Source organism: Anabrus simplex, chromosome 7, assembly GCF_040414725.1.
Source record: "Anabrus simplex isolate iqAnaSimp1 chromosome 7, ASM4041472v1, whole genome shotgun sequence".
In the NCBI taxonomy this organism is placed as follows: domain Eukaryota; kingdom Metazoa; phylum Arthropoda; class Insecta; order Orthoptera; family Tettigoniidae; genus Anabrus; species Anabrus simplex.
The window spans coordinates 303890802-303905414 of NC_090271.1; the positions used below are offsets into that span (position 1 = coordinate 303890802).

Consider the following 14613-nt stretch of genomic DNA (forward strand, 5'->3'; position numbering starts at 1 on the left):
TTCGCAAACTGTGTCAGTCGTTTCCCGAGGTGTTCTCTGATACTCTTGGTGTTACTGACCTTATTGAATACAAAATTGAGGTCACGGACTCGATTCCTGTCCGTTTTCCACCGTATAGGCTATCTCCACCTAAAATGAAGGCTCTGAAAGAAATCATCGATCAGATGTTGAAGGATGGTATTATTAGGCCCTCTAAGTCAGCGTATTCTTCGCCTATTTTTCTAGTCCCGAAACCCCAAGGAGGCTTCAGGCCTGTCATTGATTACAGGGCTCTCAATCGGAAGGTGGTGTTGCAATCTGTGCCCCTTCCCGACCTTCATTCTTGCTTTTCATGGTTTCGTAAGGCCAAGTTCTTCACCATCTTGGACTTGAATCAGGCCTATAATCAAATTCCCCTTGCCGAGGAGTCTAAACATCTTACAGCGTTTGCCACGGACTGGAACTTATACGAATACAACCGCGTGCCTTTCGGGCTCCCCACGGGGGCAGCTGTGCTCACTAGGCTACTAGATAGGGTCTTCTCCGACATCAAATTTGAGTACTTATATCACTACTTGGATGATGTCGTCGTATTTTCCGAGACTTTTGAAGAACATCTAGATCATCTGCGAGAAGTTCTGAATCGCCTTCGTAAGGCTGGGTTAACTGTCAAGTTGTCCAAGGTTGCCTTTGCTAAGCCCTCTATGTCATTCCTAGGGCATATTGTGTCACCCGATGGGGTAGCTGTCGATCATTCTAGAACACAGGCCATCCGTGATTTTCAACCTCCTAAGGACATCAAAGGTATCGCTAGATTCATTGGTATGGTGAATTTCTTCAGGAAGTTTATTCCTAACTTCGCTAATAGAGCGGCGCCCTTAAACCTTCTTCGTAGGAAAGGCATCAAATTCGAGTGGGGACCTTCTCAACAAGCCGCTTTCGAAGATCTTAAATTAGCTCTCTGTAATGCCCCTGTACTCGCTATGCCTGATTTCTCGAAGAAATTCATCGTCCAAACGGACGCGTCGTCGTCAGCTGTAGCTGCAGTCCTTCTTCAAGAGACTGAACTAGGGAGGCGTCCCATCGCCTATGCATCTAGGACTCTATCGGTTCAAGAAGCCAAGTATTCCATCTATAAGCTCGAAGGGTTGGCAGTCTTATTCGCCTTAGAAAAGTTCCGTCTCTATCTGGAACATGTCAAATTCGACCTGGAGACAGATAATCAAGCCTTAAGCTGGGTCTTAGGTAGGCCGCGTCGTACTGGTCGTATAGCCCGTTGGGCCATCCGTATTTCTGCCTTCCAATTTGATGTACGACATATCAGAGGTACCGAAAATGCTGTTGCTGATGGACTCAGCCGTATGTTTCATAACGACGTCGAAACCCACGAACCGGTCGATAGTTCATCACCTTCCGAGTCCATACTATCTGGTGTTAATGCCATCTTAACAGATGCTCCCATGCTTTTTAGGGATATTGAGAAATACCAACGTGAAGATCCGACGCTGGCTCCTATAATGGAAACCCTTTCTTCTGGGGAACATGCTGTCCCTTATGTTCTGAGGAATGGTGTTCTATGTTGCCCTTCGAGGCATGATAAGTTGATGAAAGTTGTTGTTCCAGCGGTTCTTGTACCTATGATCTTCAAGTATTATCATGAGACCCCATTAGGAGGGCATCTGGGTATCTTTAAAACTCGTGAAAAGATTCGTGAAATGTTCATCTGGAAAGGTATGGACGGTGAAATTCGGGAACTCGTAAAAGCTTGTAAATCTTGTTTGATCAGTAAACCCACCATGTCCACTAAAGTAGGCCTTTTGTCTTCTCATCAAGCGTCGCGCCCCATGGAACGCCTGTATATTGATTATGTGGGACCCTTCCCCCAGTCAAAGGGCAATGCCAACAAGTTCATCTTTGTGTGTGTAGATGGTTTTACAAGATTTTCCTGGTTATTTCCGACTAAGCTGGCTACCGCTCAGTCAACCATTACTTGCTTAAATTCTATTTTTGCTTCTTTTGGTCCGTGTCAATATATTGTATCTGATAATGCTAAGGCTTTTACATCTAATTTATTTCGTAAATTCTGTTTTGACTTGTCCATCTCTCATGTAACTACATCTGCTTATTATCCTCAACCATCTCTGGCTGAACGGGTTAACCGTAATCTCAGATCCGCACTCATTGCCTATCATCATGAAGATCCTTCCAGGTGGGACACGTCCCTGCATTGGATAGCTTTTGCTTTGAATTCGGCGGTTCATGAATCTCACAAGTTTACTCCAGCTTCTTTGATGTTCAAGTTTGTTCCCAACTCGCCGCTCTCTAACCTCTGGTCTTTGAATGACATTCTACCCGAGACAATAGATCCGGATAACATTAAAGATCTTTGGAAGAAGGCTAAAGCCAATCTTAAAGTGTCTCATGAAAAGGTTAGGGAAAGGTATGATCGTGGACGGAGACCCACCACTTTGAAGGTAGGTGACCAGGTTATGGTCAAAAATTTTGTTCCCGCGGGCAAGCTTGCCCCCAGATTTCATGGGCCTTGTATCATTCTCGATTTTCTTACGCCGGTTACCTTATTGCTAAGTAATCCAGCCACCGAGAGGATATTTAGAGTTCACCTGTCCCAGGTGAAACCGGTGTAATTTCTGTGTTAACTTGCTTCATATTATTTTGAAAGGATATGAAGGTTATATTTTTTTTTTTGAGTTTCACTTTTAAGGCATTCTGCCCCTTCTGTAATATTTTGGTTTTAGATGTAAGCCTTGTGTAAAACCTGCCCCGACCCGTTAAACTGCCATCCTGTTCTTGCCACGGCCATTACCACGCTCCCGTCTCCTGCTCCACCTTACACTGTGGCTTCATAATAGTAAATGCCATGGATATCTACACGCCGCTGGCCCCTCAACCTCTCCACAAGCCTGTACCCTCAAAGAAGATGGTAGTCCAACACAATTCTGCCGCCTAGCTTTAATGTTTCAGCGCCCCCGCAGCCGCGCAGCGCCGTGCAGCGACTGGGGAGGGGGATGGGCCCCCTTCTCTCCAGCGAGGACGACATGTGCACGGCGAGCCGGAGCTCTCCTCCTGGCCAAGGCTGATGTGCGGCGCACGACCTACTACATGCCCGCAGCCTGTATCTGTTCACCGCGGGCGCGGCGTACTTCAACACCTCTGCTCCCCTCATAGTGCGGGCGAGCGGTATCTCAGGGTACTTGAGGGGTCCGAGCGGCCTCCGTTGGACGCAAGCTGCAACGGCCGGTCTGGCCATCCGACTCAATCTACATCAACTACATGGACAGTCACCATAAGCAATAATTACACTTGGGAATTCAACAACAATATTTGGTGGACATTGCAAAACTTTTCTTCACTTTTAAGCATTAAAGGTTTATCTTCAGAAATTCAACTACTACAAACATAAAGACTTTCATTCACCTGCAACAACAACATTTTGCAACTGAATTAAGAAATCTTGTAAATGCTTCTGCTATCTATCTTCGTATCAACATCATTACTTGGACTTTGTTTCAAACTGATTTCATGTGTCACCCCTGGAGGAACTTTTGGGGGGGGAGGTCTGTACCGGGCGGTACACCTCTACTCTGTTTATTTAAAAGTTGCGCCAGTTGAAACTCCTCTTCTGGAGGAAGGTTGAACCTTATCTATTCTATTAATTCTCTACTTTCTCAGAAGATGTCACCACGTGGAAAATTTTGAGTTTTTGAACTGTGTCACTTTTGATGTGTTTTTGTTTCGCTTGAAGTAAGAAGTGTGAACTTTCTCTTCTAGAGGACACTACTGAAGATCAACAATAGTGCGACCTAGTGCGGAGTCAAAGAACTATTTTGTTGGAGAAATTTTTATTTCAAGAGTTTGTTCTTTGTTAAATTTCCTTCTGTCATTGTTTAAGTTGGCTGTATACCCCTCTTTTTCCCCTTAGTTTGGATCTAGCCAATCCCGAATTTCTTTAATTAATTTTCCACCAATAATGTGTTTCTTTTTCCTCTATGTAGGGGTTTCTTTTCCCTAGCCAATAAAGATTTTGTGGGAGGGTGTTTTCTTTCCCCTAACGCCTAGAATCTTCCGCGAGAGGATATAAACTGCTGATTTTAGGGTCTCCAGGCCACTTCTGTTCCATCTTTCAGTGTATTAAGTACATAGCAGGAGGCGGGAAGCGCCTCTTTCTTCTTCAGCCGTTCAACACCAGGTAATGGCCTATTAATAACTTCTTTTCTTGCTAGGTCGGCAGTTTAACACTCGCGGCGGGTTCGAAGCATTTCCATCATGTAACCTTTTCCTAAAATGTAATTACTCTTTTCATCTTTTTCTTGTAAAGCTACATATTGGGATAGAGAGTGCTAACCCTCTCGAGCTCCCACTCACATTTGTTTTGAGGTGAACTTATTTTCTCAAACTATTCTTCGTTTATGTAATGTAAAGTGTTCTTCTCTAAGTCACCTCTGTAGTATGGGATTAGCCCTTGCGTTAGTGGCCCAGAGCCAGATTAGGTTTTAAAAACAAGGTGTATTAGGAGTGCAAGTTCGCCTCCTCTCAAATTGTTATTTTAGAGGTCATGTAATCAACCTTCTTTTCATGTAATAGACCTCCGTAGTTTGGGTATTTTACCCCTGTAAATACGTCCTTAGAGGACAGCTTGAAGGTAGAGTTTGGTGCGGCCTTGTGATAGGCTTACAATTTTGAGAGCGGATCGCTCTTTGAAATTTGTTTCTGTATGCCTCGTGCAGGCTTTATGTGTAATGTTTGGAGCCAGTGCTCCTGGGCATGAATGGGGTTTTCTGCCCCTTGGCTAAAATTTTCTTTGGGAGTAAGGCGGGGCTGATTGCCCAAGAGTTATGAAGTAAGGGCACTGAGCCCGAACCCAGTAATATTGTACCTACATTTTTGCTACTCTGTACCTGTTATGATTGTTATCTCTTGTTTTGAAAAGAAAATATAACCTAGTTAAATTTTAAATTAATTTTACCTTGCACGTTAATTTCGTAGCTTGAAACCCATTCACACCCGCACCTTCTTTCACCTCTACCTACCACGGATATATCCGTAACAATTATTATTATTATTATTATTATTATTACCTCATGCACGTCATAGGAGTGGGGAAGAACCAGAATCTGTACTCCCTCTCCCGTGATCTCAGCCCGAACCTCATATCCATGATTGTATGGTTTTCCGTGTAGCGGAGAACATATACCAGTGCGGTTTAAAAAAACTACCCCTAATCTCATAAGACCTCAGTACGGGTAATATCCTTTCTCTTAGTACTTCTATAGATCTACAAAACATAACCATATAGTCATATTGTTGTTTTAATTTCTTGAAGGAGCTCTTCATCTGTTAGCACGATACGTTAGCCAATTGCTTCTTAATTCTGTTCGACCATCATAACCTTGCTCACCTGACGTAATAATGAAAGTTTTGGCAATGATGAGATTACTTGATGAAACCTGCATACCAACGTGAAGGGCGGGAACGATGCCAAGATAAAATTAATCCTGTGAAATTGCCACCAAACCGGTCCAATACGGTGTCACCGTAGCAGCAGATCGTGTGTCCTAGAATCGGTGTTAACCGGCCAACCTATTTTTACAGCATATATCTATACATTTTTATGCTCTGCTGTCTCTTAGTGAGATGGAACATGGAATTGTTTGTTGTTTGTCTTTTAGCAGGATCATTTTAAATTACTGAGACATGTGATCATCAGAGAACGGACTTCTATGTAAATACACATCTACTTTGTATTTAGGAAACTAAATTATATGTTATATTATCTTTACTTGTGGAGTTGAAAATTGCTGTGTTTATTTGCCATATTTTTCCATATTTCGGAGTTCAGCGCATATGATCCATAATTCTTAAAAATCAATATGGTCCATATTTCGGATAAGAAAATATTACATTCTATTAAATTAACAGTCCTCTCAAGAATGGAGAAACAAATTAACAATTTATATTTACATATTTAATATTTTTACTTCTTGTACAGCTCAACAATCGACAGTGTGACAACGGATTCCCCATTATTTCGTACTTCAGACATTCCCATTCATTGCTTCATGGGAACTCTATTAAGAACGTTCTGCATGCAATGGGCTCTGAAGATCCAGTCACAACTAAAGTTACAAAAACAGTTGTCTGTGACAAGTATGAGGAATGACTTAAGTTATATTCAGCATAATTTTTCATGCATCGCAATAGGCTCCAGAACTTGCATCTGTCATTTTCTAAAATGTTCGAAATTGACTCGGTTATTTTTAAAACTCCGTAAGTCAAAAATTGTAAATTTGTGGGAAAATAAAAAAAACTAAATAATTAATTATGCCTTTGCTGGCGAGGTGTCTTCTGGTATGGGCTACATCAAATTTGTTACTTTCATTGACCAATCTCAGTCTCATCCTTGGTTTTAACAATATGAAAGTGACTGAGGTATGAGTGATGCTAGTAATACCATTGCTTATGCATGGTGTGAAAATATCGCTCATAGGGTCGGTTGGTGCATGCATTTCAGTGGGCTTGGCAGATTGATATGTAATAGCAACGGCTGGCTCAGTGAGGAAAGCAACGGGAAACTACCTCACTCCTCATTTCCCTAGTACGCCTCTTCAGTGACGCCTAGGCTATTTATGACAGCTGTTGGAGGAGCTGCAGAGGATCAAACCAGTCTTCGGACTGAATACCCAACATACATACATAAATAATTAATTACGTAGAGAACTTTTATATGTTTCTATTGCTTCTGAAATTTAAATATTGATTAGAAATGCCATGAAGGTATGTAATTTGTTTGTATAAATATCACAATAGTTGCTAATCTGGTTTAAAAGCTCATTACTTAACGGGATTTCAAAAACTAATGAAGATTATTTTTATCATAACATGACTCATGCTTCTTACAATAATATGTTGAATTATAATATTCATCTAGAAAATGATTCACGTGTCAGTTAGTAAAAAAATGCTAAAAAATACGAAAATTGTGTTTTTTTTAATGAAAGTACACACCGTGATTTTGAAATGAACATCCTCTCTGTCAGTGAAGCTCAGTCACACGGTTTTCCAGAATCATTGAATTTCCCCTTTATTCGGTATTTATCCTTCCATTTTTCAAATTCTCCATTTTCTTTGTATTAATTGGAAGATTCTGTTTGCACGGTCTTTTTTCTGGCATCACAATTCTATTGGGACTACCGTTAAGAAGCCTGAGTTTCTTGTCTGGAGGCATCCCATTCCCATGCAATTCATGGACAGGACAGACTTCTTGAACAGCGGAGGCCACCAGGATTCACAGTCAACGATAGTTACACTGAGAGATCCTGCAAATCAATTATTTACGGATTTTCAAAACCAGATCAAAAGTTCCCAGTGTCCTCACATCCATTCTATTAATCAGAATTACGGGATTGCTACATAGAACGATGCACTTACATCGCAGCTTTCATTTTCTCTCATAACATGATAATGACGAAATGTAGATAGTAGATAGTGTGATTAGCTATCTATCTAACCCGAGGGCCCGAGTTCGAATCCCGGCTCTGCCATAAATTTGAAAGGTGGTATGAGGGTTGGAATTGGGTCCACTCAGCCTCTGGAGGTCAACTGAGTAGAGGGTGGTACGATTTCCACCTCAGCCATCCTGGAAATGGTTTTGCGTGGTTTCCCACTTCTCCTCCAGGCAAGTGCAGAGATGGTATCTAACTTCAGGCCACAGCCGCTTCCTTCCCTCATCCTCGTTTATCCCTTCCAATCTTCCCATCCCCCCACGAGACCCCTGTTCAGCATAGCAGGTAAGGCGTCCTGGGCGAGGTACTGATCCTCCTCGTCAGTTGTATCCCCCGACCCAAAGTCTCACACCCCAGGACACCGCCCTTGAGGCGGTAGAGGTGGGATCCCTCGCTGAGTCTGAGGGAGAAACAAGCCCTGTAGGGTAAACAGATTAAGAAAGAAAGAAAGAAAGAAAGAAAGAAAGAAAGAAAGAAAGAAAGAAAGAAAGAAAGAAAAATTCACTGATATGACTGAAGATAGCCATATTTGAGACATCTTTTCTAAGTCTTGACACTTATTAGCGGTTGACATATTACATATCAATCTCACTGCTATTAACTTCATACTCACGAAGTATTAAAGTACACAACGGGATAGAGATACTGAGTTGTGTGCATCCTCTCTTCAACAAGCCCAGAAATATATATGCTTACGTTTTTCCTTGATGTAGCATTTTTCCAAGACGTCTCCCCAACGTCATCCGAACTCATGGTTACATTTAAAAGAGTGTCAGAATGTTCTCTTACATCTCCTACCGACCCTCAATACTCCAACATACCTCCACGCTCAGTTTCAATATCTGTAAACGTTTACCAGCCAACGAACGAAAACCGAAAAGATAGTAAATGATGCGTGAAACTAAAACTATTATTATTATTATTATTATTATTATTATTATTATTATTATTATTATTATTATTATTATTATTATTAGGCCTATTATTATTATTATTATTATTATTATTATTATTATTATTATTATTATTATTATTATTATTATTATTATTATTATTATTATTATTATTATTATTATTATTATTATTATTATTATTATTATTATTATCGTCGTCATCTGCCTACCCATACGTCAATGAGATGGCTATAGTAACTCATTTGTCGTTACAGTAGTTATGAGTATAATGGATATGTACCGTAATAATTTATTAAACATTAGATTAACACAGACCAGCCGGGCTCAGTGGCTCAGACGGTTGAGGCACTGGCCTTCTGACCCTAACTTGGCAGGTTCTTTCCTGGCTCAGTCCGGTGATATTTGAAGGTGTTCAAACACGGCCAGTCTTGTGTCGGTAGATTTCCTGGCATGTAAAAGAACTCACATGGGGCAAAATTCCGGCACCTCAGCGTCTTCGAAAACCGTAAAAAGTAGTTAGTGGGACATAAAACCAATAATTATTATTAATATAGACTAATTATTTATTCCTTTAAGCAAATCGTGCCAACCGTTTGGTGTAGAAATCAGAGTTGCCAGATCTAAAACTCATATTTCAAAAGATAGGGCTCGAAAATTTCGGAGAATGTTCGCCCGAGCCAGGTAAGTAGATCCTAGAGGCAAGAATTCCTCTGTTTGCCCACAGCTCTTCTTCCTTCAATCGTTCCCTCACTGACGATCTTGAGAATTGTCCAATCAACGTAGTGGAAATATTTGTCAATTGTAAACTGGGTATTCGTGAGTTGAGTGTGATTATAACAAACTGAGGGTAATACAACCATTAATTATGTTTTTCTAACAAAATATTAATTAAGGCCACGGCCGCTTCCTTCCCTCTTTCTTGTATATCACTTCCCAGAGCGCCTGTTCAGCATAGCAGGTGAGGCCACTTGGGAAAGGTACTGGTCCCCCTTCTCAGTTTTATCCCTCCGACCCAAAGTCTCACGCTCCAAGACACTACCCTTGAGTAGGTAGAGGTGGGATCCCTCGCTGAGTCCGAGGGGAAAATCAATCCTCGAGGGTTGATGATACTTGTTATTCGGAAACGAAATTACGATATGCATAACCCAAATATGCAAAGTTCAAGCTTCACTTTCGAAAGAATATATTTTATGTACAAACATAGAAGGAGACCAATCGCATTTGATTAACAGGTAAAACCAACAAAGTTTTTATTAACATAGACTAGTTATTTAATCGTAACAACCGTGTGGTGTAGAGATCAGTGAAGGCAGCGGTATCTTGTGAAGACAAGTCAATCATCATCAATCACCACTGACGGCTATCTAGGGCAGTCACCCAGGTGGCAGATTCCCTATCTGTTGTTTTCCTAGTCTTTTCTTAAATAATTGAAAAGAATTTGGAAATTCACTGAACATCTCCCTTGGTAAATTACTCCAATCCCTAACTCCCCTACCGATAAACGAACACTGGTATTTGTTCTCTTGAATTCCAATGTTATCTTCATACTGTGATCTTTCCTACTTTTAAAAATACCACTCAAACTTGTTCGTTTACTAATGTCATCCCACGCCATCTCTCCACTGACAGCTCGAGCATCGTCTCCTTTCTCTCAAGTCTTCCCAGGCCAAACTTTACAACATTTTCTTAACGCTACTCTTTTGTCGGAAATTACTCAGAAAAATCGAGCTGCTTTTCCTTGGATTTTTCCCAGTTCTTGAATCAAGTAATCCTTTCGAGTGTCCCATACACTGGAACCATACTCTAGTTGGGGTCTTACCATAGGCTTACACGCCCTCTTCTTTACATCCTTACTACAACCCCTAAATACCCTCATAACCATGTCCAGAGATCTGTTCCCTTTATTTACAATCCAATTTATGTGATTATCCCAATGAAGAGCTTTCCTTATATTAAAACTTACAGCGATCCCCATAAGGAACTTTCAACCCATCAACGCAGTAATTAAAACTGAGAGGACCTTTCCTCTTGGAACTTCGACACTATTTTACTACACGTACTACTGTTGATACCACCAGCTCTATTTTTAGAGTGTTCTGGAAACCACTTCCTCCAACTTTTCGGCCACAAGCCCTTTATACATGCATTGGACTTGTTACATCGACACTTTTTAAATGAAAAAACTTGAAATTTTCAATGTCGGCACTTTGACCTTTTTTAATTTATAGTATTTCCCTTGTGCATCAACTGGTGATTAATACAAAGGCTGTCATGATGTAGTACCTTCTTTGATTAAGTCTTGTTTTTGTTATATGTATTTGTAAGTTATATCGATGTATACTATTATAGCGGTTACGTGCAGGAGAGGACCTTAAGTCCTAATTTCGTCTCGAATAAAGGCCTTATCTGTCTGTCTGTTAGGTCATCAGCCCAGAGGCTGGTTGGATCCTCAAACAGCACCACCAAAGGTTATGCGGTTATAAGGAAACCCCAAAAACCAATGGCAGCAACAAAATGAGGCGTACTAGGCAAGATGAGGAGTGAGGTAGTTTGCCATTGCTTTCCTCACTGGGTCAGAAAGTACTATTGCAGCACGACTGACCTATGAGCGACACCTTTCGTAACACTCAGATGCATTATTCATGCTCTAAATGTCAATACTCAGCCATGGATGTTGACTGGGACTTCTGTGGAAGCTACACTTTACTCTGGCCTGTGCCAGGAGATGGATGCAAAAGTACTGTATCCATCATGAAATGGCAGCAGGCAGAGGCCTTATCTATCTATCTAATATGGTACGCAGATTCATTTTTAGTTTTGATTCATGTGTTTTGTACTGAAGTATTTGTTTCTTTGCAAATACCCTTGCTTAATATGTATCTACTTTCTTTTTGTAAAACTTGTGCTAATTTATTTTAAAACAGTACCGTGTAATATAACTTGTTGTTTCTACTTTTCTCTGATTTTATATTTTGGCATTTAGACACTTTTTTAAATTCTAGTATTGACGTAGTGAGTGGAAGGATAGGTCTAACCTTTCCTCGAATGTCCTCTGGGATGTCAGAGACAAGAGGAGTGGTTCATCCGGCCATGTGGTGTTCGTTTCAAGCTCACCACACCATTTACTAACCGAGGCCGTGATAAAGCTCAGGCCCCACTTACATACATCTGATAGCTTACAGTTGAGTCCCACCTTATTATACAATAACTCCAGCCGAAGTCGGATGAGTGATTGTGTAATGTTGGGTAAGCAGCTCAGGCGTATAAACAGTACCTAATAAGGGAATCAGAAAGTAGGTCTACTCACGCCTCGTTGGCCCGAAGTGCGAGTTATGAGTAGCATCCACAGCGCCCTTGAAGCCCAGCTGACGGCACACGACGTCTGCGTCTCTTATGTCCCACTCATCGTCGCACACGCTGCCCCATTTCCCCATGTGAAAAATTTCCACGTTTCCTGGAAAACAGAAAGAAAATAAGTGAATTATTTCAATAAATTATCATCATCATTTAACTGAAAAAACCATGGAATCATTCATAAGATGGAAAACGTAATGGCAGAATAAAAGTTGCAATAAATTAGGACTGGGTACACTGATTATCACCAAGGCATCCGTGGTTTGTATCGCGGCCAATGCAAGTGGATTTTTTATAAAGACACTGGCTGAGCTGGCTATCACAAGAAGAGAGATGGGCTATTAGATAGAGCCCAGAAATAGGATTAAGGATTTTGGAGGATTCCAGGAGAAAGGGAACAAGGAAAGGAAATCTGTCTGTACGGAGGAAAGAAGGAGGAAACAAAGTCAATAAATGAAGACATTCTGGCAAGGAAAGGAAGAAAATCATGAGATTACTTCACGTGGTACACAGCCGGCCAAGATGGAGAAATTTTATTATTATTATTATTATTATTATTATTATTATTATTATTATTATTATTATTATTATTTCGGGTTGCTATTTCTGGCCTAGTGCAGCCCCTATGAAGCAGACACTCCGACAAGGTTGGACGGCGCTACGAGTTAATTGTGTGGTGTCTGAGTTGCAGATATGTGGAAGAAAGCATAAACGCCCAGTCCCCTAGCCAAGGGAATTAACCGTTTAAGATTAAAATCTCTCGGCCTGCTGGGAATCGAACCACTGTCTTAGAGGACTAAAGACCAAGACACTGATCATTCACTCAAGGAGACGGACAGTTACCTACTAATGGAAAATCTTGTCCTCTCCTGCGTCGTAAACCATTCAGGACAATTATCTTTGTATAGGGTGATGATATAAGTTCTACATGAATAATTGGGTTTCCCACACCAATAAAATTCCTTCTTGTTTTAAATGGAGTGAACTGTTTGCGATCAGAAGAGTGACTCGTGGTGCAAGTGAAATGTAATTCCTGTCTTATCTGGCTGTTCAGAAACATATAGGCCTACATCTCGCTCCACTCAAAGGTAAACTTTCACTAAAGAAGTTGGCTGAGTGGTGCAGACTGTGAAGCTGTAAGCTTACATTCGTGAGATCCTATGGGTTCGAGCCCCACCAGTGGCTTTCTGTTTACACAACGGGCAAATACGGGGGCTGTCTCAGGGTAGCGAGCCTTGTTAGGTTCTATTCCTAGTGAGTTCAGGATTTCTTTTACCCTTTTTTCTGAAGACTGCTTAGAAGTCCACTCAGCCTGCGCGAGAACAATTGAAGAGACATGTGACGGTAGGACAGAGATCCTGGCCGAGAGGATTCCTTCCGCTTACCATGCGTTAAGGATGACACAAACACCCAGTCCCCAGGCCAGGTATATTAATCATTTACAATTAAAAACACCTGACTCGGCCGGGAATCGAACCCGGGGCCACCGAGTGACAGGCGGACGCGTTGCTCCCTACACCGCGGGGCCGGACATAATCTGGTATAGTAGAAAATGTCAACAGTACTATTCATACTCTTAGAGTTGTGATCAGGAGGAAGTTGCTTTATTTACTGTCATATTTATGATTACAAATAGCATATTGTTAAACTAAGGGCAATTCTAATAGAGAAAAGGAAGAGTTACACCTATTTAATAACATTTTATTAATAATGTAAATGCTTAAAACATCATGATACTATTCATGAGCTGTATTTTTGGGCTTATGCCGTGTAAATAATTATAAACACACTCAACGTTTCAAAAGGAACCTTGCCTTTCTTCATCAGGAGACAAAAGAGAAAAGAAACGACGTATTGATGGTTGCTAGGAGAAAGCAACAAGGAAGCTTCAAATGGTGCAGATTCTCACCATCATCCTGCCCAGAAACATGGTATCCTTACAACTCTGACTACCAGGGCCAGGAGGATTTGTGAAGCGTCAGGTCTACAAGAGGAAATTAACACCTTGAGAACCACGTTTGAGAGCAACGGTTACAGCAGAGCTTTGATCTCAAGGGTTCTGAAATCGGCACATAATAATCGGACGTCTATTAAGAAAAAAATGTAAAAGGAACTGCTTACCTACCTTACATACATAACACGACGGATCGTATTGCTAAAATCTTACGTAGGTACCATGTATGAACTGTTTTTGGAACATCAGTCAAGATTAGGCAACTCCTGCGACCAACTAAGGATAGTTTGCCTAAATTACAACAACCTGGTATCTACAGAGTTCCCTGTACTTGTGGCAAGGTTTATATTGGGCAGACTTCGAGAACGGTGTGTACTCGCATCAAAAAACATACCAGATGTATCAGACTCAACCAACCTGATAAATCAGCTGTTGCTGATCATGCCCTAACACCTGGTCATGATGTCTTGTTACAAGAAGTGGATGTTCTTGCCCGTATAAAGCAATATCGCCCAAGAATTATCAGGGAGGCGGTTGAAATACGTAAACATCCAGATAATTTCAACCGCGATACAGGTTACAACCTCAGTGAATCATGGCTACCTATAATCAGAACCATTAGAGAGTAATGCTTTGCTGTTACTATTCATTGTCTCTAACATTGGGCTAAAATGGCGTCCCCTTTACATCTTTGGGCACCATTTGAAGCTTCCTTGTTGCTTTCTCCTAGCAACCATCAATACGTCGTTTCTTTTCTCTTTTGTCTCCTGATGAAGAAAGGCAAGGTTCCTTTTGAAACGTTGAGTGTGTTTATAATTATTTACACGGCATAAGCCCAAAAATACAACTCATGAATAGTTACACGGGTCGTGAAAGTCTAAATGATAATATC

At 41.0% G+C, this 14613-nt stretch overlaps 1 protein-coding gene across 2 annotated transcripts in view; it reads right to left on the minus strand.

Annotated features, from left to right (window-relative positions):
• Nucleotides 1-14613, minus strand: part of LOC136877592 (lysyl oxidase homolog 2) — a 133837-nt gene that overhangs the window by 77611 nt on the left and 41613 nt on the right. For both annotated transcript variants that reach the window (XR_011018606.1, XM_067151754.2), the window contains exon 2: nt 11721-11867. Coding sequence is in view for 1 of the 2 variants with exons in the window: in XM_067151754.2 (XP_067007855.2) it covers nt 11721-11867 (147 nt within the window). In the remaining variant the exon portion in view is untranslated. The remainder of the gene's footprint in view (nt 1-11720; nt 11868-14613) is intronic.